Source organism: Pagrus pagrus (assembly GCF_965226575.1).
Source record: "Pagrus pagrus genome assembly, chromosome: 16".
Classification (NCBI taxonomy): domain Eukaryota; kingdom Metazoa; phylum Chordata; class Actinopteri; order Spariformes; family Sparidae; genus Pagrus; species Pagrus pagrus.
The window spans coordinates 9,951,832-9,974,253 of NC_140200.1; the positions used below are offsets into that span (position 1 = coordinate 9,951,832).

General features: G+C 41.2%; 2 protein-coding genes across 3 annotated transcripts; both read left to right on the forward strand.

Moving 5' to 3' along the window:
* Positions 1-347: 347 nt before the first annotated feature.
* LOC311272192 (phospholipase ABHD3-like) lies at positions 348-7,643 on the forward strand. Of its 2 annotated transcripts, none has more exons than XM_084378421.1 (9): positions 348-732; positions 1,862-2,022; positions 2,239-2,421; positions 2,502-2,547; positions 4,089-4,201; positions 4,386-4,559; positions 4,643-4,691; positions 4,802-4,967; positions 5,171-7,643. In XM_084378421.1, the coding sequence occupies exons 1-9, from the start codon at positions 613-615 to the stop codon at positions 5,374-5,376; spliced, it is 1,218 nt and encodes a 405-aa protein (XP_084234547.1). In that variant the 5' UTR covers positions 348-612; the 3' UTR covers positions 5,377-7,643. The 2 variants fall into 2 exon arrangements, with proteins under 2 accessions (XP_084234547.1, XP_084234548.1); XM_084378422.1 differs by having other exon boundaries at positions 348-482.
* A 1,252-nt stretch (positions 7,644-8,895) lies between these two features.
* Positions 8,896-22,205, forward strand: prkg3 (protein kinase cGMP-dependent 3). The gene is made up of 22 exons (XM_084377515.1): positions 8,896-8,944; positions 12,088-12,177; positions 13,236-13,298; positions 13,460-13,586; positions 13,779-13,945; positions 14,074-14,187; positions 15,191-15,296; positions 15,447-15,510; positions 15,674-15,751; positions 15,838-15,926; positions 16,267-16,332; positions 16,509-16,556; positions 16,681-16,722; positions 16,846-16,957; positions 17,597-17,733; positions 17,840-17,929; positions 18,258-18,399; positions 19,237-19,400; positions 19,662-19,778; positions 20,088-20,150; positions 20,363-20,438; positions 21,481-22,205. The coding sequence occupies exons 2-22, from the start codon at positions 12,090-12,092 to the stop codon at positions 21,565-21,567; spliced, it is 2,040 nt and encodes a 679-aa protein (XP_084233641.1). The 5' UTR covers positions 8,896-8,944; positions 12,088-12,089; the 3' UTR covers positions 21,568-22,205.
* The last annotated feature ends 217 nt before the right edge of the window (positions 22,206-22,422 follow it).

The following is a 22,422-nucleotide window of genomic DNA, read 5'->3' on the forward strand; positions in this document are numbered from 1 at the left end:
TGTTTTGTTTCTAGTTTTCTTTTTTCAGTCCTCTTGCACATATTTAACCAAATTTTGACTTTCCAATGCTTAAGTAATTATATTTACATATACCCCATGTAGCCAGGAGTTTCGATAATGTTGTTTGTATCAGTATGATAACGAATTTCGTTTGTCGTTCTTTTTTGTATAATTAATAAAGTTTTTTAAAAATGAAAAGAGGAAGGAGAAAGGCGTTTGAGGGCCATATTTGTAGTTTGTGAAGGAACTACATCGGTATGAGCACATTCGAGGGCGGACCATAATATGAGGCGGACTTTGACATTGGACGCTCCTCCTCAAACTTCCGGTCCTGTGACAACCCGGAAGTGTGAGCTCCTGGAGACGAGAGCGGTGAATTACAGGCTGCAGGTGATACCGGCTCCTCCTCACCGTCGTCAGGGCTGATGGGACGAGTCGGAGAGGCAGTAAAACATCTTTAATCTTAGCTGGTGGTGATGAAGGCAGGTGGTCGGGCTTTAATCCGTCTTTCTGTCAGTTGTCTGTCCCGTTGTGTCGGTTGAGGAGACATTTTAAGCTAACGTTACCAGGTTACGTTAGCTGTCTACTTTCTGCTCCTAAATAAGCCGGGTCATGTTGTTATCACATTTGGAGCTATGGAGAACATGTTGGGAGTGTGTTTCCAGACCTTACACGGTGTTCATCTGCTCCCTCACAGCCGCACTGTACTATCTGTGGGGCCGCAAGTGTCAGGTCAGTCACAGCGGTCAAGGCCGGCGGTAATGACTGCACAAAAACATGTTTTTATTATGTGTTTTATGTCATTTTTAACCTTACTTTATTTGATTGTGCTTGTTCAATTTATTTTATTGTGTTTTAACTTTATTTTTTGTTAATCTTAATCTGCTGTAGTTCGGATTTTATTTAAATTAAAATTCGATTACATTTCCTTTTTGAACCTATTCTACCCTATTTCATTATCTCATTTTTTAATTGTCTGTTTTTCATGTAATTTTACTAAATTTTATCATATTTTCTTATTTGATTAAGTTTGGATTTGATCTAAAGCTACTATTTATTTTTATTTGTCTCACTCTTTTTTTCAGTGAAAGTTTTTGGTGATCATTCCGCACAAAAATTTATGTATTTGTAAAGTGACACTTTTTGGCACAAGGTCTCTTTATTCACACACCAGCAAAATCCCCACCTAAATGACCTTTTATAAAAAGTATTTATGAAAGTGTTTGTCAGTGTTTGTTGAACTTTATATGCAAGTTATTGATCCCCCTTGGAGGAATTATAAATGATGACAAATACAACTGAAAGATGTCATAATATAGCTTGTCATTATTGGCTGATTACTTTTTTAATTAATTGCTTTTTTGGTTAGTCTATAAAATTTTAAAATGCTGTGAAAAATGTGATATCCTTAAATAACTTCACCAGCAGTCTCAAAACCAAAGATATGACAATCATATAAAACAGAGAAACACAAAATCTTCACATCTGAGAAGCTGGAATCTGCAAATGTTTGACTTAATTAATTTTCTATTTGTCAGCTACACAATGAGTGCATGTCAGATCGATACCGCATAGTACTCATGTTATATACAAGTCTAAATGACATGTGATAGTTAATTATCATAACCATATTCTAAAATTATTATTTTTGATATTGTAGAAAATCGGAATAATGTTTTTTCAAGTCAGGTGGTTGTTTTGCAGAACACACACACACACACACACACACACACACACACCTGTCTTTAAGTCCCATTCCTCTCATACTGTTCTGTCCTGTTTTGCATGCTTGGCTTGTCTGTCACGGTTGTTTTTCAAAGTGTTTTCATACCTTATTATTTTGTCTCTTTCTTCCTCCCAGACGCCAGCCCTAGTTACTAGCAAGACCTTCAGTGCTTTCCTCCTCAAGCACTGTCCTGTGGTGTCTGAGCACTTCAGTCCCACTCCGTGGTGCTGGGGAGGTCGGCTCCAGACGCTGGTCTGTGCCTTTATCAAGTCCAAACCTCACGCTGCTTATCGCAAGTACGATGAAGCCCCTTCATGAGTTCCTCTTGTTCTCTTATGTTCCTTTTTTTTTCTTACTACAGTATCAATGTATTTCTTCATGAAAACCCTACATTCATGTAAGAGTATGAAGCTTATGTGTGTTGAAATAACTCATAATCTTAAACCTATAGACTGATGAAATAGTAATTTATGTGTTGTTAATGTACCAGTAATCCTCACTCCATTCCTCAGTGAGCTGATCCGCACGGTCGATGGCGGTCAGATCTCTCTGGACTGGGTGGACAATCAGGCCAGTGTGCCTTACCCAGAATCCTCTACCCGCCCCACGGTGCTGATCCTCCCGGGCCTGACAGGGAACAGCCAGCAGTCCTACGTGCTTCATGCCATTCGCCAGGCCACCCGCCGCGGCTACAGGTCAGTGGTGTTCTTAACCCATCTTCTGTCTTAAATGATGAAATTCTTTATCTGTGTGCCAATATTTTTTTTTTTCTTAGATGTGTGGTCTTCAACAACAGAGGCGCCGGAGGGGAAGAGTTGTTGGTAAGTACAATGTCGGCAAAGTACGTTTCTGCGAACCGCGTATATGTTGAAACTTTACATTTCTTTATGTAGCAGCTTGATGTTGTTCAATATTTGGCTGAAAAAACCTGGGTTTGAACAGTGGTCTCCGGCTTGACAGCCATCTCGCCCAGCTGCGACTGCCATTCCCTCCACTCACTGACATGAAATTCAGCTTATTTACATGTAGTGTGAACGTGACATGACACATGTACTGTATGTAGCGATGTCAATATGGTACTTCTGATGTGTCTGTGGTTGCAGAATTGTATCCAAAATAACTTACAATAAGTACACTGAACCATGTGGATACAACCCAAAAATAGCACAAATCATCACACATCAGCTTCATCAATTAACCCAAAGTTACGCTGCAGCTCTGATGCTTCTCCAGAGGTAGTATCAGAGCAGCAGCAGAGGCGAGCTCGTGTCTGTGTGAATGGATAAGCTGGCGGCGCGGGGCTGGGGTGTGTCGATCTGATGGTGTTCGCAGTCTGATAACAAAACAGATCCTTCACTCATTAAATTAAAGAGAAATGACCGGATGACAGGAAATGACAGGACCAAATAACAGTAACGTAGTAACTGGTAGTGTCTTTGGCAACTTACATGAGGAAAAAAAATGCCGCAGTTATACATGGACAAGTGTCTGTCATCCCGTCTGTCCTACCGACTCTTCGTCACATTTCTTCCCGAAAAACAGTGTCTGTCCCCGGCAGAAAAACTTTAACTCACCAAGTGTTTGTCTCCTACCACTCTTGTTTTGTTGTAGTTACTGTTACCACGATGATCAGCCCTCCCGACTGAGACTTCAGTGAACTTTCCCCTAGAAAACAGCGTCCCTCCCCCTGAGTGAGAAAGTCAGACAGCATCCTGTTTACTGATGGCGCATTATGTAATTATGTAATTTTGAGCAAAAACGTAACTTTGTCACTTTCCAGGATGTTTGGTGGGTCAGGATCTCATTCACAACACATTATAACAGCAGTTAGGAAAGCAATGTCACTCTGGGAAGTGTTCTGTTTCTGCTAAGAGTGGATATTCATGATTTCCTTTTTTTTTATTGTAACAGAATTCCATCAAAAGACCAAAACCAACATGTTGAACAAGTATTGTCAAGTATATCCAAAGTTTGATATATTTCTTCTTTTGTTGCATAATTCTCCACTGGGGTAAACATAGTAGTTTACAAAAATAATTACAAATCCTTGTCAGTTCACGGCTGGAAATGGTCCCCAACAGAGGTGCTATTTACTCCAGCTTGATAGAAGTTGAAGTTATTTCACAACTCCACTGTCAAAGGAAATTACTTCTCCTTTGGGAAAACTGTTTATTTGTGTCCCTCAGACAGGCAGGGTAGATTAGAAACCATTGAGAGACCAACTGCGCCAATGTTGTTTTTGGTCTTTTCGTTGGATTCGTAAACAAAAAGATAAAAACAGAATGAAGGCAGCTGTAACATTTCAAACACAAAATCTAGAACTGGAACGCTGCATGTAACGCTGTCCCTCTGCTCGCTTCAGACGCCTGTCACCTACTGCGCCGCCAATACCTCAGATCTTGAGCATGTGGTGCAGCATGTCAAAGGACTTTACCCACATGCCCCTGTGCTTGGTGCTGGTGTGTCTTTGGGAGGGTGAGTTGGTCTATAGTGCTTCCATCTGCTTGCATTCTCCGAGAAAATGTAATCAGAAAAGTTGTTTTCTCGTCAAATTGATTCCAGCTTTGTTTCCCATCTCTGTCTTCCCTTTAGTTACTACCTTTTCGACAAACTTCCTGCTCTTTTTTATTCTTTGTTCTTCTTCGTTCACCTTCCGCAGCATGTTATTGTTAAACTACCTGGGCCGTAAGCGCACAGAGTCGGGGATGGTGGCGGGTTTGACCATCTCTGTCCCCTGGGATGCACAGAAGTCCTCGGACTCGATGGAAGAACCTCTCAACTGGCTGCTCTTCAACACGTACCTCACGAGGGGCCTGCGTCGCGCTGTCACCAGGTGGGAAATACTGCAGTTTTATAAACAGTTACCTTAGTTTGACATTTCTGGTTGTTGACTCAGTAAACATCTCGTTCTCACAGGAACAGGAAGGTTCTGGAGAAAGTGGTGGACATTGACTATGTCTTGAAGGTATGGCCCGTTCTTCACATTCACTTCTCTGTAGCAGTTTCTCTTCATCTCTTCCTTTTTCGTGTGATATTTCCCCTCCACTGTCGTTTAATGTCGTCTCTATCTTGTAGGCACGGACAGTCCGTGAGTTTGACGAACGCTTCACCTCTCTGCTGTTCGGTTATAATTCTTGTACGGAGTATTATCACGATGCCAGCCCGGACAGAAAACTCCACAATACAGCAGTGCCCATCTTGTGTCTGAACGCTGCAGATGACCCCTTTTCTCCAAAATACGGTCAGTAGACAAAAGGAGAGGATGGGCATTGTGTTTGGCCTGGAGTTTTTAATGTAGCTTTTCATTAGCTGACACTGTAAAGTCTGTGTCTGATTTCATGGTTGGATGTATGTTACCTGCAGAATATTATTCATGAATAAAACAATAATTCTGTCCACTTGACCCCCACTAAATTAATGGTTTTTCAATGTATTTTCTTTCAGCATTCCCGTTGACCATAGTCCAAGGCCTGCCCAACGTTGCTCTGTTGTTGACGGCCCATGGCGGACACATCGCCTTCCTGCAGGGTTTGTTTCCACGCGGTGAGAGCTACATGGAGCGCCTCTTCGGTCAGTTTGTCCAAGCCGTCTTCGAACACCCAAAGGACATCAGGAAGGCATGTGGCATTAAGGAGGAGAAGACGAGCTGATTGTTTGTTCATCCTGTTTGCACTCTGAACCAGACCTAACATTAGAACGACTCTTAACTATGAACAATATGAAGTCACCGGCAACAACCTCATTGCAACAAATCACTAAAGTGCATTGCTTAGCTTTGCATGCCGTTATCTCACCACAGAAATATTGGGTTTGCACTGAGAAGGACCAACTGTATTGTACAATCATGTGACCTCACTGCTACTAAGCTAATCTACCTCTTCATCCTCTCAGGTTCTCTTTTCATGAGCAATCGAAGAAGATCGAAAAAAGTAGAAGAACTTTCAAGTATTCAAGAAAATCTTTCAGCCGATAAGTTCATGCCTGATATATATATGTATATATATATACATATATATATACACGGAAAATGATGTACAGTATACTGTATATATCAGTTTTTCTATTTTAACTTTTCAATAGAATGTAATTTGCTTTTAATCATAATGTTTCTCTCACATGCCGTCCCATCTTCACTTAGAGTGCTTTAGCGTCGCTGAAAACAAAATGCACAAATAGTTCCTGTTAGAAAACGAGCGCTCGGATTGTAGAATTTATTTGAAAATGTTATTTAAAAAGAAATGAATCGAATGTGAAAACTAGAAGACTAATAATTATCCTGTGCTCTTGTTTTGCCTCATATGGGGTTTTTGTTTTTCAACACTTGTTTATTGAAGTGCGACATTCCTGAAAGGATTCCATTAGCGCGTTTTAGACCTGAATGCGTACTTTGCATACAATTTCTCAATGCATACCAGACCCTGAGGTAATCCTGCAGGTAGCTCAGCTGTTTGAACTGTCACTGTCACCCCTCAAGCTCCCACACAGCAGAAATACATAAAAGAAAATCCATTAAATGTGAAAGTGCTGCTTGTAGATGCTTTTGCAGTATGCAATGTAAATGATGCAGTACCTTACAGGTAAATTAGCTGAACCTGCAGTAAATCTGCAGTGTGTTACTTACTTGACGTATTTTCACCTGCTGTCAATAATTTAATCACAAGTGGTTCTGAATTTATGTGTGTTGCAATCTGCCTTTTGTTTATCATTGACGCACAATGTCTATCAAGTCAGCATCCACGTCCACATGATTGTTATTAGGTGTGGAGTTATAAGATGGAGGGCATTTGTCCTGAATTTAATCACTGATTTTAAGTCTTAATACCTGGGCCAGGTCCGTGTGTGTGTGTGTGTGTGTGTGTGTGTGTGTGAACTGAATGTCTTTACAAAGATCAGTCAAGAATATGCTAAAGGTTTTATTATGTGTATCACCAATAGTCCACTGATGATATAAACTAGGGATGAGCGAGTACACCATTAGCTGTGTCTGTATCCGTACTGGTGCTTAAACAGGAAGTGTGTGTGACTGACCAGAAGTTCGTTGTTTAAACCTGAAATTGATACGGGTTGATCTACTATTTAACTATTTACAGAACAACTTCAGAACTGAGCTTCGGATCAATGTTTTCGATCACAAGACAAAGAAAAAAGTTTTCTTTAACATGAATGAATGAACTTCAGTCAGCTACCCGATGAGGATTTTCATCATGAACAAGAACGGATATTGACACATTTTACTTGAATAACAACGTCTGTATCGGACAGTCGTTTCAGCAGAGTACTCGCTCAACCCGAATACAAACACCCTTGTATGATACCAGTACCATGATATTCTTAATGTATGATTTGTATAATTTTTTACCAGATGCTACAGTTGTTTGATATGAAGGTATTGAGATTGAAGCAGCAAATGTTGCTAATTGTTGGCTTTTTAAAGGGTAACTCCACTGTGTGTTTACAGGTCTTAGGGAATACTACTGCATATATGAAAAAAGTAATATTAAGCCTTTTGTGGCTCCAGAATGAGCTGCATGAAATCTGATAAATTACTTCCAATCGCGTCACTCAGTGGCTAAATTGCATTGTGGGTAATGTAGGCACAAGGTTTTGAAAAGCAGTCCAGTGGTCTAGCATTCCTGTAACACTGTTGGACTCATTATGTACTGTTTAAAAAAAGGCTTTATACTACTTTTTTCACATATGTAAACACACTTTAATGTGACAGATTAGTGGAGTTGCCCTTTAAGTTCAGTTGCTCATCAGCTGTTTTGCTACATTCACTTGCCTTTATTTGCTGTGTTGTTTTCAATTATTATTCATTTTCACTTCTGTGTGAGCTGCCACCACAACTATGGGCATTATGAACATTCTCTTTGGTTTTTGGTTATTGAATTACACTTGAATTAAAGAATGACAAGAATACAAACTCTCATCTCAGTCGCTGATTTTACTTCACTGTCACCGGTGGCTGTGGGGTCATAGCAACACATAGTTCAGCCTGGGCTAGTTTTGTTTTGATTGATACGTGTCCCAATGTTGGTATCAATGGAAAAATGTCATAGCACACGCGCGGCCTGTCACCAAGTTCAGCTGCCAGCTGAAATCCGAGCCGTTTTATCTCTTGAGCGGTGGGGTCATTAATGTCGCTGATTAACCAGGCAGAGTATCAATAATTAACTGTGAACAATAAAGGCCCACGCCCTCTGTCACAATGCGAACCCTTCAGCCTCATTTAGATTCATGCAATGACGCCGCGGACTGGAAAACATCCAGTGGCGTGTGGAAAAAACAAAAACCTAATGGAGCAGACGCTTTGTCCTGCTCGCCCTCAGTTTTGATAATTTTCCTTCCAGCTGTCAATTATGTGAGTGTGACTCTCAGAGGGAAAAGCTCACAGCATGATCATTTTATAAAGAGATTGCGTTTTGAAAAACTGTGGATCTGTTACATCAGTTTACAAAAATATCATGATAAGGAGGTGGAAGAAAGCACTTGGGGAAAATACAGAAAATTGATCTTGTGTGCTTCTCATTTTTGCTTCCCCTTTCTGTCATCTTATACAGTGACTATCATTGTTTTCTCAAGCCTCCACTAAATCTCTCTGGTACTTGCGTCAGCAGAGAATAATAAATCACTGCTAAATGACACAGAAATCACAAATCAGTTTTGCAGTTATGTTTTAAAGTCATAAAAACGGCACATGTGGATTTTTAGAGAGAGAACAACTAAAAAGCAATAAAATCCCACAAAATATAGCTTTAGGTTTAGCTGAGAGTGATTTCTACCCCCCCCAACTTATTCTTTCTGTCCACTCCATCCTCCTCCCGCCTGTATTCCTCTACCTGGTGTGATGGGAGGAGCCTCAGGTTATCGTTAATGATTCAACACCCAGAGCTGCTGAGATTGACAGATAGAGAAAGAGCAGGAAAGATTGAGAGTGAGAGATAGCTGGAGAGAAGTAAAAATAGTAAAAGCTGAGGAGCAGATAATGTAAGCTGAGAAAGTGTGCAGCGGTGGAAGAAGTAATGCCAGAGAGGTTGCAGAGTGCATGTTTGTATGTGCTCAGGTGCGTCTGCAGAGGTTGCAGCGGATACTTCTCTACAACTGAAAAAGTGGATCTCGTGAGCAGTTCAGGGTGATTATTTGGCTCCTATGATCCATGAGGCCTTTATTGGCTGGACTGACGTTCATCTTCTGTTCTGATCCACACACAGCCTGCAGGTGAGTCTCAACATATTTGTGTCTTTGAGAGTTCATGTAAAGAGAAGATCCTAAAGGCATTAGGACAGCTGTGTTGTTTAGTCTTCATTTCATCACGTGGCTCAAAGTCTTCTCTTGACTCATAAACAGCAAAATACACCTTTCTGTGGCTTTCCTCCTTGAGATAGTGTGGTTATTATAAATAAAATAAAAAAGTGATGATCTCTGTGTGCCAGAAACCCGAGTTTTCCAGGCTCTGAAACGCACCACGAGACTAGACGAGACACATGTTCTCTCCAGGTTTCTATTACAGGGCATCTTCTGAGAATTCAGCTGTAGTTACACTCGGCCATGAATTAGTAATGAGACAGTATGGAGTGTACAGTGTGCTGCCTGCCTGTATCAGTATAAGGGTGATCAATGGTGTCCTCATGTTCCTGCTGTGCAGCTAAAAAGCAGACAGAAATATTTCACTTATCATTTTTTTGCTGTCTCTGCTAGTCTCTCATTTTTCGTTCTATCCCTGAAGCGTTCGCTGGATCACTGATAGAAATGTGTCAAACTTAAAGGTGCAATATGTAAGAATTGTCCCACCTGATGAATTCATACTCCAAACCAGTAGGGGGGCAGCACATCGCCAGCGTAACCGCTAATTGTTGCTGCCATTTGCTAGTTAGCTCTGTTAGCCGTGCAGCTCGCGGTCTGGACAAGGAGTTAGGAGCAGTGGGGGAGTGTTGGTGTTTACGCCGCTAGCTCAAAGCTTTGGACTGTGACAGGCTGGGGCTAGCTGGTTAGCATGCTAACTTCAGTAGATATATTTGCGGCAATACACAGATGTCATAACATCAAAACAGAGCTCTACACATTTTGCTGATAATTTTAGTTGATTATTGGATGTTTTCAACTAAAATTCTTACATATTGCACCTTTAAAGGGGAACTATGTAGTTTTAGAGAAGAATTTTATTATTCACAATATTAATTAGGTAATAATCCAAACTCAGAAGTTTTTATTTTTCCCATAACTGAATAAACAGGCTGTTCACAGAGGAAAATAAGGTCCCCTGAACACTGTTTGAAGGGTGTCAGGGTCCGCCACATACAGTATAAACAAAGTAAAACAGTATGAAATTGTGTTGTCAGTTTGTTTATTCAGTCATGAAAACGAAGACAGTTTGATTATTTAGTCTTTTAAAGCATGAAAAGATCTTTCTCTTCTGATTAAAATTTCTTCCCACAACTACAGATTGCACCTTTAAGATTATTAAAGAATTACAAGTCTTTATTGATGATCTAAGCTGAAAATCTACCCGAAATATCTGCATCACATAAAGACAGCACAACCAGCAGTGTGCAGCAACTCATGGGATCGCTGCTTGAACTCCAGTCGCCCCGGGCCGAAAGCACACAGTTAAACTAACAATGGTTTTCCTTCATTAAATGTTGACCAGCAGGCAGTAAAGGTTATCTTCCCAATCTGCCCCAGTCGTCTCTCTTTATAGCTGCCAGTTCCTAGAAAGCTTACAAATTATGTGTCTGTGTGGTTAATAAAACACCCCAAGACAAATTTGAAGCCCTTGTATGGTGTAACATGTTGCAACATATTATTCGTCGCCCTTGTGTTCACAGGCCTATTAACTCCAGCCGCTGCGGCTGCATTTGGTTTGTGCCGGACTGCATCAGCCTATCGCATTGTTGCGTCCTTTGACAGTGAATCATTAGTGTGGTGTGATGGATAATATTTCAATTTAGGTCACTAGGGTTGCTGTCTTAAAGGGCCAACTGTTCTTATCCAGAATCACCTTTTCCCCCCGTCAAAGAGACACTGATAATGGAACAGGAGCCATTTTATATCCCCCTCTGTCACTGTTTGTTGCTCTATTGCTCAGTGACTTTATGATGCGCTAACATCAAGCTAATCTCAGAGCTGTCCAATGTTCAGGGTGAGGCTGCGGTGACTCGGGTCACGTGATGAGCGAGTTGGCAAACAGCTTGTCCAGGTCAGGCTCTGCTGGAGCGGAGTGTGTGTTTAGGTTATTGGTCAGTGTTTGTAATGATTGTAATGTTTGGCCTGTCAATAGAGACGTAAATATCTTTCCATCAACAGCATAAATAAAATGGCGGAGAGGCCTCGTTATCAGGGCTTTTGTCAACAGATCTCCTGGATGAAAAAGATCGAATCTCCATCAGATTTGTTAGCATGTGCACACATTTGTTGCTAGGCTATCTCCGCCTTAAAGACAAAACTGTACAGAGGAGGTTGTTAAAGGGACAATTCACCTAAAATATAAGATTCGGTCATTATCTACTCACCAACATGCTGATGGAAAGTCGTAGTTTGTAGTCCACAAAACACTTCTGGAGCTTCTCAGCAAAACAGCATAGCAACTAAAGTTAATGGGGACTTGTTTATGAGATGTCATTTACACCCTTTTAAAAGCCAAAATATTCACTGGGATCACTTCATTCGGGATCTCAGGTAGCAGTGGAGCCACTTTTTTATTTGTTTATTTACGTTTTAAAACAAGTCCCCATCTACTTCAGTTTTTTAGGTGAATGCTGCAACGTTGTTTTGTTGTGAAGCCTCAGAAATGTTTTGTGGATGACAAAACTTCACTTGACTTCCCATCGGCATGGGGGTGAGCATATAACGACTGAATCTTCAGTTTTGGATCAACTGTTCCTTTAATGCACCACATCATTATTATATTTTAGAAGCGCACACGCAGACAGAATAATAAAATATGCATAGGCGCTCAACCTGCATTAAGGGAGCTAATAATGAAGGGTTTTTTGGTCTATTTTGGCAGGTTTTGTGCAGTCACAGGTGCAGTAATAGAGGTTTAGCAAAAGCTGGCAGGGTGTGACAGCATTCAGACAGCACCCTGTTGACTGTCCATCATTAGTGTGCATTATTCAGCGAGGCTCTTGCTGTGTGCCGGCAGTGGAGCAGAGTTCAGTGCCTTGTGAAAAAGGCGCCAGACATACAGTTGAAATAACATTTCTGGGGCTTTAAGTGTGTTTAGGTTCCCACATACCAACATGTTTGATATTTTATGTCTGTGTTCATGTGCATCATTTACACAAACCTACTTGCCTATTACTGATTGTGCTGCGGACTATCTGTTTCCTCCCATACTGTATATTTTTTACTTTTTTGAGCAGTCATGGAGAAGCAACTAGAGGAGCTGAAGCAGCAGCTAGAAAAGCAATGTCTGATCAACCAGGAGCTGCAGAGGCAAAACACAGACCTGGGTGAGTGCAACCATAACTTTATACTCTTCATAACATTTAAGAGTAACTTCATAGAAGACTACGCCCAACATCACAGCTAGGTGTGGTCTATAGTTGGGTTGTGACCACATCCAGCTGTGATACTGCTATGTCACCTAGCAGGACAATTAGGATTGAGGTGTGTTCAGACAGAAAGCAAAGTGAATTTCCACATTGTTTGCTCATATTTGGCAGAACAGTTTGTGTTTATTCGCCCCAAATCGTCAATGTATCGTCTACAGGCCCACAGATGTTAGCTGTAAGCTGGCTAGCAACAGATGCACTGACATGAAGTTTGTCTGTGAGTGTTCGGGTAAGCACGGACACTATTGATTTTATGGTTTGGTTAGGTTTAGTCACAAAAACCACTTGGTAAGAGTTGAGAAAAGCTCATGTTGTGGACTGAAATACAGAGCAGGAGATGTCCCGACGTCTTATCAAAAATACCCATACAACATCCATTCAACATGATCACTGGCTTGGCACAACTTCACACCCTCCCCTCCAGTTCATTGTTGTTTTCCTCCAGTATTTCTCATTCTTAGTCTTGTCTCTGTATTTTTATGAAAGAGATGCATAAAGCCCAAGGATGAGTGTGAATTTTTCACTCAAGTTGAAACATTTTCTACTTGCACGGACGCGCACCAGTTCTCGCAGCCTTGAGCAAATTTGTATCATTGCATTTTAATTGCTTTTTCACATCATCTGTTCTTGCAGTCTGTCTGAACACAGACTGGTATAGTTACTCTTTAATGCATGTGTTTGCAGAATTAATACATGAGCGATGAAAACATCAAATTGCAATGTCAATGCAAATCTGTAACAACAATGCCGGCTTAAGAAAGACTGGCTGATATGAGCTTATCCTACATATATTAGATCCATGTGATGTAAGTTAATTAATAATGAGCATGGCAAAAAACAATTTGTTTGAGGTAATTTAGAAAAGAGTCTGTAGAGCATCATTTCACACACTATAGCAGCAGGTTCCTTGTGATGTTTTGCATGTTAAATATGTTTCTCTGCTTTAATCCACACAGAACAACGGCTGCAGGAGAAAGAGAAACTTCTGCAGGATCTCCAGAGTCAATATCATGACCTGGGTAAGAGTTCAACATGGGCACTAGGGGCAGGGACTCACACACACACAGACACACAAACACGCCATAGTCGAGGTGACCTCTGATTCCACATTCGGCTGAAACTTGGCACCAATTTACAGTAGTTAACCCTCCGTTTGTGTTCCTCTGTTTGTCTGTTTCAGAGTTTCCCTCTCAGGGCGGTAATGAGATTGAACCAGAGGTCAGGAAGAGCCGTGCGGCTGTCATCGCCCCCGAACCGATCCCAGAGACCCTGGAGATTACACGCACCAAGGTCAAGAAAACTGCCAGGTCGGTAATCGGCACTGATAACGAGAAGAGAATATCCCATTTGAGCCGGACTGCACAGCGTTTTTGCTTTTTCCGATTTAATTGCCTCTCCTGCACATTAATAATGTATGCTGGGTAAGCATGTTGTGTGGGAGCTGCCGAAGAGTCCAGTGACCTTAGACTAAGACGGCTTCTTTCACCTCTCATCATCAGCGAGACAAATCTGATCGTCAAAGCCATCCAGAAGAATGATTTCCTGGGCCGCCTCGATGAAGAGCAAACAGCCATGATGGTGGATCTCTTAGTGGTGAATAACTTCAAACCGGGGGAGGACGTCATCAAAGAGGGCTCTGAAGGAGACAGAATGTACATAGTAGCAGGTATGGAGACGTCTGGGTGTGTGTGTGTTTCTGTCTGCAGGTGATGGAGGATTTTATTTTGAAATAATCTGAATTAAATTCTATTCAGTTCTATATGATGCAACTTTCTTTTCCTTCCACCTGTTTAGATGGTGAGCTTCGTGTCACCCAGTCAGGCCGGGACCTCCGCCAACTCACCACCGGCGACGTGTTCGGGGAGTTGGCCATCCTGTACAACTGCAAACGGACAGCAACAGTTAAAGGTCAGCCCCGAGAAGCACATACAGATGTACAGATAGTATAGAAGGTGTTTGACTTTGGGATCATTTGTGTTGAATCACAGCCAGATTACTGTACTGTACATTAGCTAGCCTTAAGTGAGCGAGCGACGGCACGCTCTGTGTGTTTTACTTCAGGTCAACCTCTAACTAAACTCAGCACTCAGTAGTGATTCTTTTCCCCCTCTCCTCTCTGTAACTTTACATTCATGAAGTGAAGTACATTTTCCTTTATTGTGTTATGTAGTATTTTTGTGCATGTAAAAGGTCTGCAAAGTTACAAAGCCAAAGGGAGCTACTTTCTCCCACAGAAAACACTGCTCCTGCACTGCCTGGTTTGGAGTCGAGCTTTTTATTACGTATCTTATGTGCATCACTATGTAACAGCCGTTATATAAATATATATTTTTATATATTTATTATAAAATATATACACTCCGAACAGTCAGGGGACATACAGTTGCTACTGCTGCTGCGCGTTATTTTAGATCACACTACCTTGCTCGGCATGACCCGCCCTACTCTGCCTCTGATTGGCTACATCCTGCCTGTTCAGTAATGTGCATGGTGCAACTCTTGAACACTTGAGCTAAAATGGAGTGTTCAAGACAGTGTGAAAAGGGATGCTGTAGCAATGCACCGTATGAGAAAAATTATGTGTTTTTGGAAAATTAAAGTATCTTAACCTATTCTGCTAGGACCCCCAAATAAAAGTATGAACTTGAAAATTTGCATAATACACAAAGTACACAAACACCTGTCAATTGAGGTCACTTCTGCAGTTTGTTGCTGCAGTCAGGTTGATAAATGGGAGTGAAGATAAATCCACTTTTCAATCCCAAAAATGAAAAGTAATCGCGAAAGTATCCTCCCATTAGGAGATCAGAGCGGCATCCAGGATGTACTCCAGAGATGGCTGACTCTACTTTAGTCCATAACGTCCTCTATGTCTAAACTTCAGCTCTCCTCACTTTCATTTACATTGCAGCAAAGACAACAGTGCGTCTGTGGTACATGGAGCGACAGACCTACAGGACGATCATCACCAACAAGTCCAAGAAGAAACGAGAGCAGCTCATGGGCTTCCTGAAGACGTGAGTTTTAAAGACTCTGCAGCTGCTGTGCATGTGGTGGTTTCTTCTCATGTCACACTGCCATAACAGTGTTGGCATCTTTCATGGCTTCATGAGTCATATCACAACTATTTCTAACCCGGCTGCTATATTTTCTATATGCTGTCACAGGTCTCGGACTCTGAAGGACCTGAATGACGTCCAGCTGTCCAAAATCATTGACTCAATGGAGGAGGTGCGTAAATGTGAACTGTTCTCATGTCCAACTACTTGATTAACTACTAATCCCATTTGCAGGATTTGAGGATACATATTGTAAATCTTGGTAGTTTGGAAATAAATCATTTTTCAAGACACTTGTATTAACATTTGTGGCTTTGTTCTTCTGTCAATCACAGGTGAAGTACCAGGACAAAGATGTTATTGTTCGAGAAGGAGCCGAAGCAAACACATTCTACATCATCCTCAAAGGAGAGGTAACACGGCGTCAATTTTAAAGGTTGCGTGCGCTGTATGTAAACATACGCTCGTTCTCGTCCCTCATGCCTGTTTCCCCCCTCAGGTCCTGGTGACTAAGAATGTGAATGGGCATCAGAAGCAGATTCGTAGGATGGGAAAAGGGGAGCATTTCGGAGAACAGGCCCTGATACGGTAAACATACAGTAGCAGCCCGACACATGCCTGAGGATATTTGTCCGAGCCTTGTGCAACATTCCCCTCTCTGGGCACCTACCCTTGGCTGCTGTCATCTCTGACATTATGGTTGCACAACCTGCCAATTATCGTCTTGTCACCAAGCCAATTTTGGGAGAACTCAAAACATTTGGCCAATGTTTAACTGTTCTTCCTGTTGTGGGTGTCAGTGATTTTGCATCAAACCAACGTAGTACATGTTGACAGGGTCGAGATGTTTCTTGTCTTACTGGTCTCACTTAATGACAGTAATGGCAGTTTTACTGGGCTGGCATGTGAAATGTTTTTCCTCTTGCAGGGAAGTCTTGAGAACTGCAACCTGCTCTGCTGACGGCCCTGTCACCTGCTTCTCCATTGACAAGGAGTGAGTCTGACACGACATTAAAATCTGAGTGTAAACGAAGGTGATGCTCCTGTTCAGACAGCGGCTGTTAGTCCCTGAGAATAAATCCGTGAAGGAATTCCTCCAGCGTGTTCGTCTTCTTTGTTTGCACTTTGTTTAATGCTCAGCTCAACTAACAGTACCTTCTTCTCCTGAAGGGTATTTGAAGAGACAATTCCCATAGAGCACCTGGAGCTATTTGATGAGTATGTACCATAAAACACTTTGCATGTTTTCCTCTGTCTCTGATAACAGTGTGATGTGTACACAGACTGCTATGATTAGATTCTTGCTCAAATCTTCACTCTCATTTGTTTTTTTCCCTCCCAGCTCCAAAGTGCTGCAGGAGGCACAAGCTCCAGTGAAGTCGAGGTGAGTGAGGCTGCGGGAGATGATAAGACTTGGTGGGAACACGATCATAAGGATCACATAAATGAGTTCCTTAAAATGAAATAACATTCGTTAAAGGTTTTTCCATCTGTCTGTCTCTGTCAGTCCCAGCTCCACGCTGAGGTTTAAGGATCTGGTTCCTGTGTTGTATCAGGAGGGTCGCTTTCAAGGGGATCCTGTCACTCTTGGAGTCGGAGGGTTTGGTCGTGTTGAGCTGGTGAGTGTTTTTTTGTGGATCACTACTGCAATAGTTCTCTGAAAACAGTACTGGGTTAGTTGGATTTTATGGCATTAAAAATGGACAGAGCATCCACTGGTTTCAAAAAGAAGGTTGATTGTAAGTAAGCTTATGAGAAAATGACTCTACTTCTCACTTGATTTATTACCTCAGTAAACATTTTCCTAATGAGTTTATGGTCTCGATCTCTAGATTCAAGTCTTCTTCAACACAGCATGATGTTCATTTAGTAAATTATGGTCCCATAACACCCTGATACAGAGAAAAGAAGGTTGTCCTCGCCATATTTCCATCCTCATAACTCTTTTCTGATTGTTTTTTTTATTTTACAGGAGACGAATGCTATAAAAAAAAGAAAAAGTAAAAAACAAATTAACAAATTATATAAAAAACCCTCCTGCTCCCCCCAAAATGTAGACTTCATATTAATGTTAATTAATGTATTTATCATATTAAGAGGAAAATTTATTTATTTTCTGGTTGAACAACTGGTTGAACAACTGGTTGAGTCGATCTGTCAGCTAACTTCAGCCTCTACAAACTGTGGCTGTTGGTGTTTAACTCTCTCATCCTAACATCATTTCAGTAATAGTCATTGTTGCTTGTTGTCATTTTAAGATGACCACAGTGAATCATGGGACGTATTACGCCATGAAGCGAGTCAGCAAGAAGCACATCGTTGCCAAGAGACAGGAGGAGCACATGCTGTTTGAGAAGAAGATCCTTAAAGCCACCCAGTGTGACTTCATCGTCAGGTATCACAGACGCACACAGTCGTATAATTTCAACATATAAATGCAGTTTGACGTGCAGAAAAAGAGTATTGGAGTTAAATACTGGTTTTTTTTTTTCTCTCTGTAGGCTTCATGCTGCTTTTAAAGACTCACGATACATCTACATGGTCATGGAGTTCTGTGTTGGAGGAGAGATCTGGACCAAACTCAAAGAAGTGTAAGAAACACAAAGACACAGACATTTAGATATTTCTATTCAGTTCAAACCGAAGATTCAGATAAGATTAGGATACACAAAGTGGGATCATTCATCAGTGTAAACCAGTGGGATATTATCGAGAAAGGAAGTTTTATTTGATTGCTGTAAAATTGGTCATCTATAGTGACAAAAACAAAATCAACTTCAGTTCCTAAGAGCTGTTGGTGGGAAGACAAATGAAAATATCAGCAACAGGAAGTGCTAAAAGGTGATAAATGTGTCTGAAAGCGAGCAGAGGAGTGTGTCTTGAAGAGGTGTATTTCAACCATGTCTCTGTGATTTTCAGAGGGCGTTTTGACGAGCCGGTCGCTGTGTTCTGCACTGCCTGTGTGGTGGAGGCCTACGCCTACCTCCACAAGAAGAACATCATGTACAGAGACCTGAAGCCTGAGAACCTGATGCTGGACGTAAAGGGCTACGTCAAACTGGTGAGAACTTACCCGTGCATGAGTGTCGATTTCTACGCTCTTTAAAGGGTAACGCCACCAATTTTACACATTAAAGTGTGTTTGCAGGTAATGCAGGCACCAGGTTTTGAAAAGCAGTCCACTTGTATAACACTGTTGGACTCAGTGAGGTTTCTATGAGACAGTTTAAAAAACAAATGATCAAAATCCATACAGCAGAACCATCTTGCCTTTTGAAACCTGCTGCCTACATTACCCAAAATGCAATGTAGCCTCGAGAGCTTCAAACACGTCAATTCACACCTGGCAGTAAATGTGTCTCGACATGTGCCTTGAGTGACCTCCTTTGATCGGCTCTGCAAATATCTTATATTATTATAACATCTAATATTCTGTACATCACTGGAAGAAATGGATAGGTTATTTGCACAAAGAAAGAAAGATCTTCATGTGTTACGTTTGCTGAATTAACAAGAAGGGGAGTCTCACCTCAGGCGTCAAAGAAGTGGCCTTCAGTATGTTATACTCTTTAATAAATTTAATGTGAATGGTGAAATCAGTTGAAACAGTGTGTTCAAACAGCTGTTGGGAGGTAAGAAGACGCAGACGAAGACGAAGATTACTTTTTTCACATATGCACATATGCCCCAAAACCTGTAAAAACACTTGAATGTGTAAAAGTGGTGGAGTTACCCTTTAAGGACAAGTAAAATATGACGGTAATGCACTTGTTAAGGTGTGTTTACTAGTGTTTTTACATGCATAGGCTGCACCAAGTTGCCAGTATGCAAACGTTAATGTGTGAGATTTGTATATTTCCCTCTCTTCGTGCGTGTGTGTGTGTGTGTGTCTGTACAGGTGGACTTTGGTTTTGCTAAGGAGATGGTGCGCGGTGAGAAAACCTACTCATTTGTCGGCACTCCTGAGTACATGGCCCCGGAGATCATCAAGAACCAGGGACATGACTTTGCAGTTGACTTTTGGTCCCTTGGCATCCTGATCTTTGAGCTACTGGTGGGAAGGTAACACCATTACACGTGCAATCATCTGATAAGCTTGAATAAATAAAGACTTATGTTGCAAAAGGACGAGTATATGTCACAAGACAGTCACAAGAATGTGGTGAATGAATGAGCGGATGTTAGCCAGCAGATGGCAGCAGGGAAGTATGACTGACATCTGCAGAATTCAGTGTCTGCAGTCACAGGTTCAGGCTATCCAACACCAGCTGACTGAACCAGTTCTATGGTGAACCTCACTTCTTCTCTCTTTTTCCCTCTCAGCCCTCCCTTTTCAAGCTCAGAGCCTCAGAAGATCTACGGCAAGATTCTGGACGGGGTGCTAAAGTATCCACCTTACCTGAGTGAGGCGGCCAAGTCCATTATCAGTAAACTGTGCAGGTGAAACTGTCATCATCATGATTAATATTTCATACGCTGATAAAGCTGGGGAATGAATTCAAAATGAAGTCGGTGCATCGCCAGAATAACTTTCCCATGAAATGGAATTGGATCATGTAATATGCATGTGAAAATCGTGAGAAGTTTGAGTGTTTCATACGGTGCAGAGCATGAATTATGGAACAAATCTGAAAATCAGTGCATTGTATTATAATAAACACTTCATGGATTTTCAATGCAAATCTCTTGAAAAGTGAAATCTCATGAAATATTTAAGGTTAATTCACGAGTGACGTCTTCTTTTTGCAGACCCCGGCCAGGCCAGAGGTTAGGAAACACCAAGAATGGGATCAAAGATGTGCGGCATCACAGGTAACCATGGCGACATGTCATATGATAGTAAAAAAATGTGCGATGTCACATGAACCTTTGGTGAAAAGACACATTGAGTATTCACCACCTGGCCTACATCTTCTTCTTCTTCTTCTTCTTCTTCTTCTTCTTCCTCCACCACTGGATCTTTGTATTTCTTTCTCGTTCTCGATACGTTTGACCTGCAATCTCGTCTCATCTCTTCCCCGCAGGTGGTTTGGCAACATGAACTGGCACAAGCTGCGTGTGGGTCAGCTCGACGCCCCCACAGTCCGACTTATACGCAAGGCAAGTCAAAAGCCACCGCCTGAGCTTGTTTACTACTGTGTGAAAAGAGGCTTTTGTGTGGTCGTAAGGAAAAGAAGCAGAAAGCACTGCCAAGAACACTCTCTTCCAGAGAGGATTGTGTGGAGTCATTTAGACTTACTGGCTGCACTTTTTTTCTTCTTTAATATTAAAACATGAAATACTGAGTGTACAACAATCAAAATGAATTCTTTCAAAGGATATTATTTATGCAGCCCAGTATCCTGGCAGTTTGTAATAGAAATTGTCACAAAATGTATCTATAGGACTTGAAGAAGATTGGATTTGACCAAAAATTGGTAGTTTTTGTTTCAACATATCATTATGAGGTCAATGTTGATTGCACAATATAATCAAAATAAAATAATGACACCATCGGCGTTAAGATTCCCTATAAACTTCATTTTCACAATGTAGCTTTGTACATTTTGTGACTATTTCACAAACTATTTCCTTTAACATTTAACTGAAGTCACGATCTTTCCTTAACCCTTAAACAAAGAGAACATTTCATCACAGACCTGTATGCCTCCCATCCATCCTGACTTTACCTGCGCAGCGTGGTTCATAAGTAGTGTTTCGCTCGCTCAAAGAAACATTGAGCAGGCACAATAATATTAGTTTGAAAGTCGTGGGACTGTGTTGGAATCTAACACTTCAAATCTCAGCTAACATTTTCTATCCTTGGCAGAAATGTCAAAGAAACTACTGACAGCTCACATTAAGGAGCTGAATGAGTTTATTTATTTATTTACAGAAGCCCTAAACTGTCATGGGTTAAACATATTTCCTCAGTTTTCCCGTGATAACAATTTTATTTGTTTTCTCCTGATAACGGGTTAATTTATCTTATTATCTCGGGATAACGAACCTCGTTTTCTATAGATAACATAGTAAATAACTTGTGATCTCAAGATAACAGCATTAAAAAAATTATTACAGTACACCTATGACCGTTACGGGCTTCCGTGCATGTTACATGTACCCACAATTTTCAATTAACTATTATTTTCTCCTCCTTCAGGGCCCCTGCTACATCAACTTTGATCGTTTTCCTCTTGATCAAACCAAGGCAGAGGAGGAGTTCTCCGGTTGGGACCGTGACTTCTGACCTCCGTGACCTCCTCTAGACCACAAAAGTCACCCGCATCACCCACCAAATCAGAAAAAACCTCCCTTTAAGCCAGAACATGGTCACGTGATGGTAGTAGGAGCTTTATATTGAGAAAAAACACAAAAAACATAATCCATTTCACGGTTGGTTATGGACAACCATCGAGGAGGCAGATGGACAGAAATGTGAGAGGGTGTGAAGATGTTAGGACGTTCTGATTCTGAATGCAGAACGCTGATGAAGAAGTGTTTATAACACTGCTCACTGATTAGAATAAAACACCCGTCCAAGTGCTTGCTCGCTGAGAAGATAAGGCTTGAGTCATATTGTGCAGTCTGGACAAAAGGCCAGCTCATACCAAACCTGACAAATAAATCGATGCTGATGTCATATCTGTTGTGTTCTGTTAGATCTGACGCTTGCTCGTAGCAAAGCTGCTAAATGCTTTAATATTGCTGAAGTTGTTGTTTTTTTTTATTGTGAACTGTCACCTTTTTTTCTTTGTTTTTGGATAATCTGTGTCTGTGCAGATTATTTTCACGCACCTTGATTGTATTTTTAAAAAGATCACAGAACGTCCCGATGAAAAATTTCTATGACTCGAGTTTAGTAAATAAAAGTGCTCTTATGCTTGAGTTAGCTGTTTGTTTCCTATACGTACCCGACATTGTGTTACAATCGAGTCCCAAGTGTGGAACGGTGCAGATTTTTACGCTGTTGTGGCCAAATCGCACATATATTGCAAACAATGAGCAAATGGAGCTTATAGAGATGTTATCACAGAGATAAAGGGCCTGGGAGAGACTGTTTGCAGGTTTAATCTGATGGACTCCACAATGGTTGCAGATGACT

Bases quoted from the DNA above. Each gene is read 5' to 3' on its own strand.
- LOC311272192 (XM_084378421.1), top strand. From the start codon at position 613: ATGTTGTTATCACATTTGGAGCTATGGAGAACATGTTGGGAGTGTGTT. The intron at 2,548-4,088 runs GTAAGTACAATG...TGCTCGCTTCAG, and splicing joins CCGGAGGGGAAGAGTTGTTG to ACGCCTGTCACCTACTGCGC. The intron at 4,202-4,385 runs GTGAGTTGGTCT...CACCTTCCGCAG, and splicing joins GCTGGTGTGTCTTTGGGAGG to CATGTTATTGTTAAACTACC.
- prkg3 (XM_084377515.1), top strand. From the start codon at position 12,090: ATGGAGAAGCAACTAGAGGAGCTGAAGCAGCAGCTAGAAAAGCAATGT. The intron at 13,299-13,459 runs GTAAGAGTTCAA...TGTCTGTTTCAG, and splicing joins GAGTCAATATCATGACCTGG to AGTTTCCCTCTCAGGGCGGT. The intron at 16,557-16,680 runs GTATGTACCATA...TTTCCCTCCCAG, and splicing joins CACCTGGAGCTATTTGATGA to CTCCAAAGTGCTGCAGGAGG.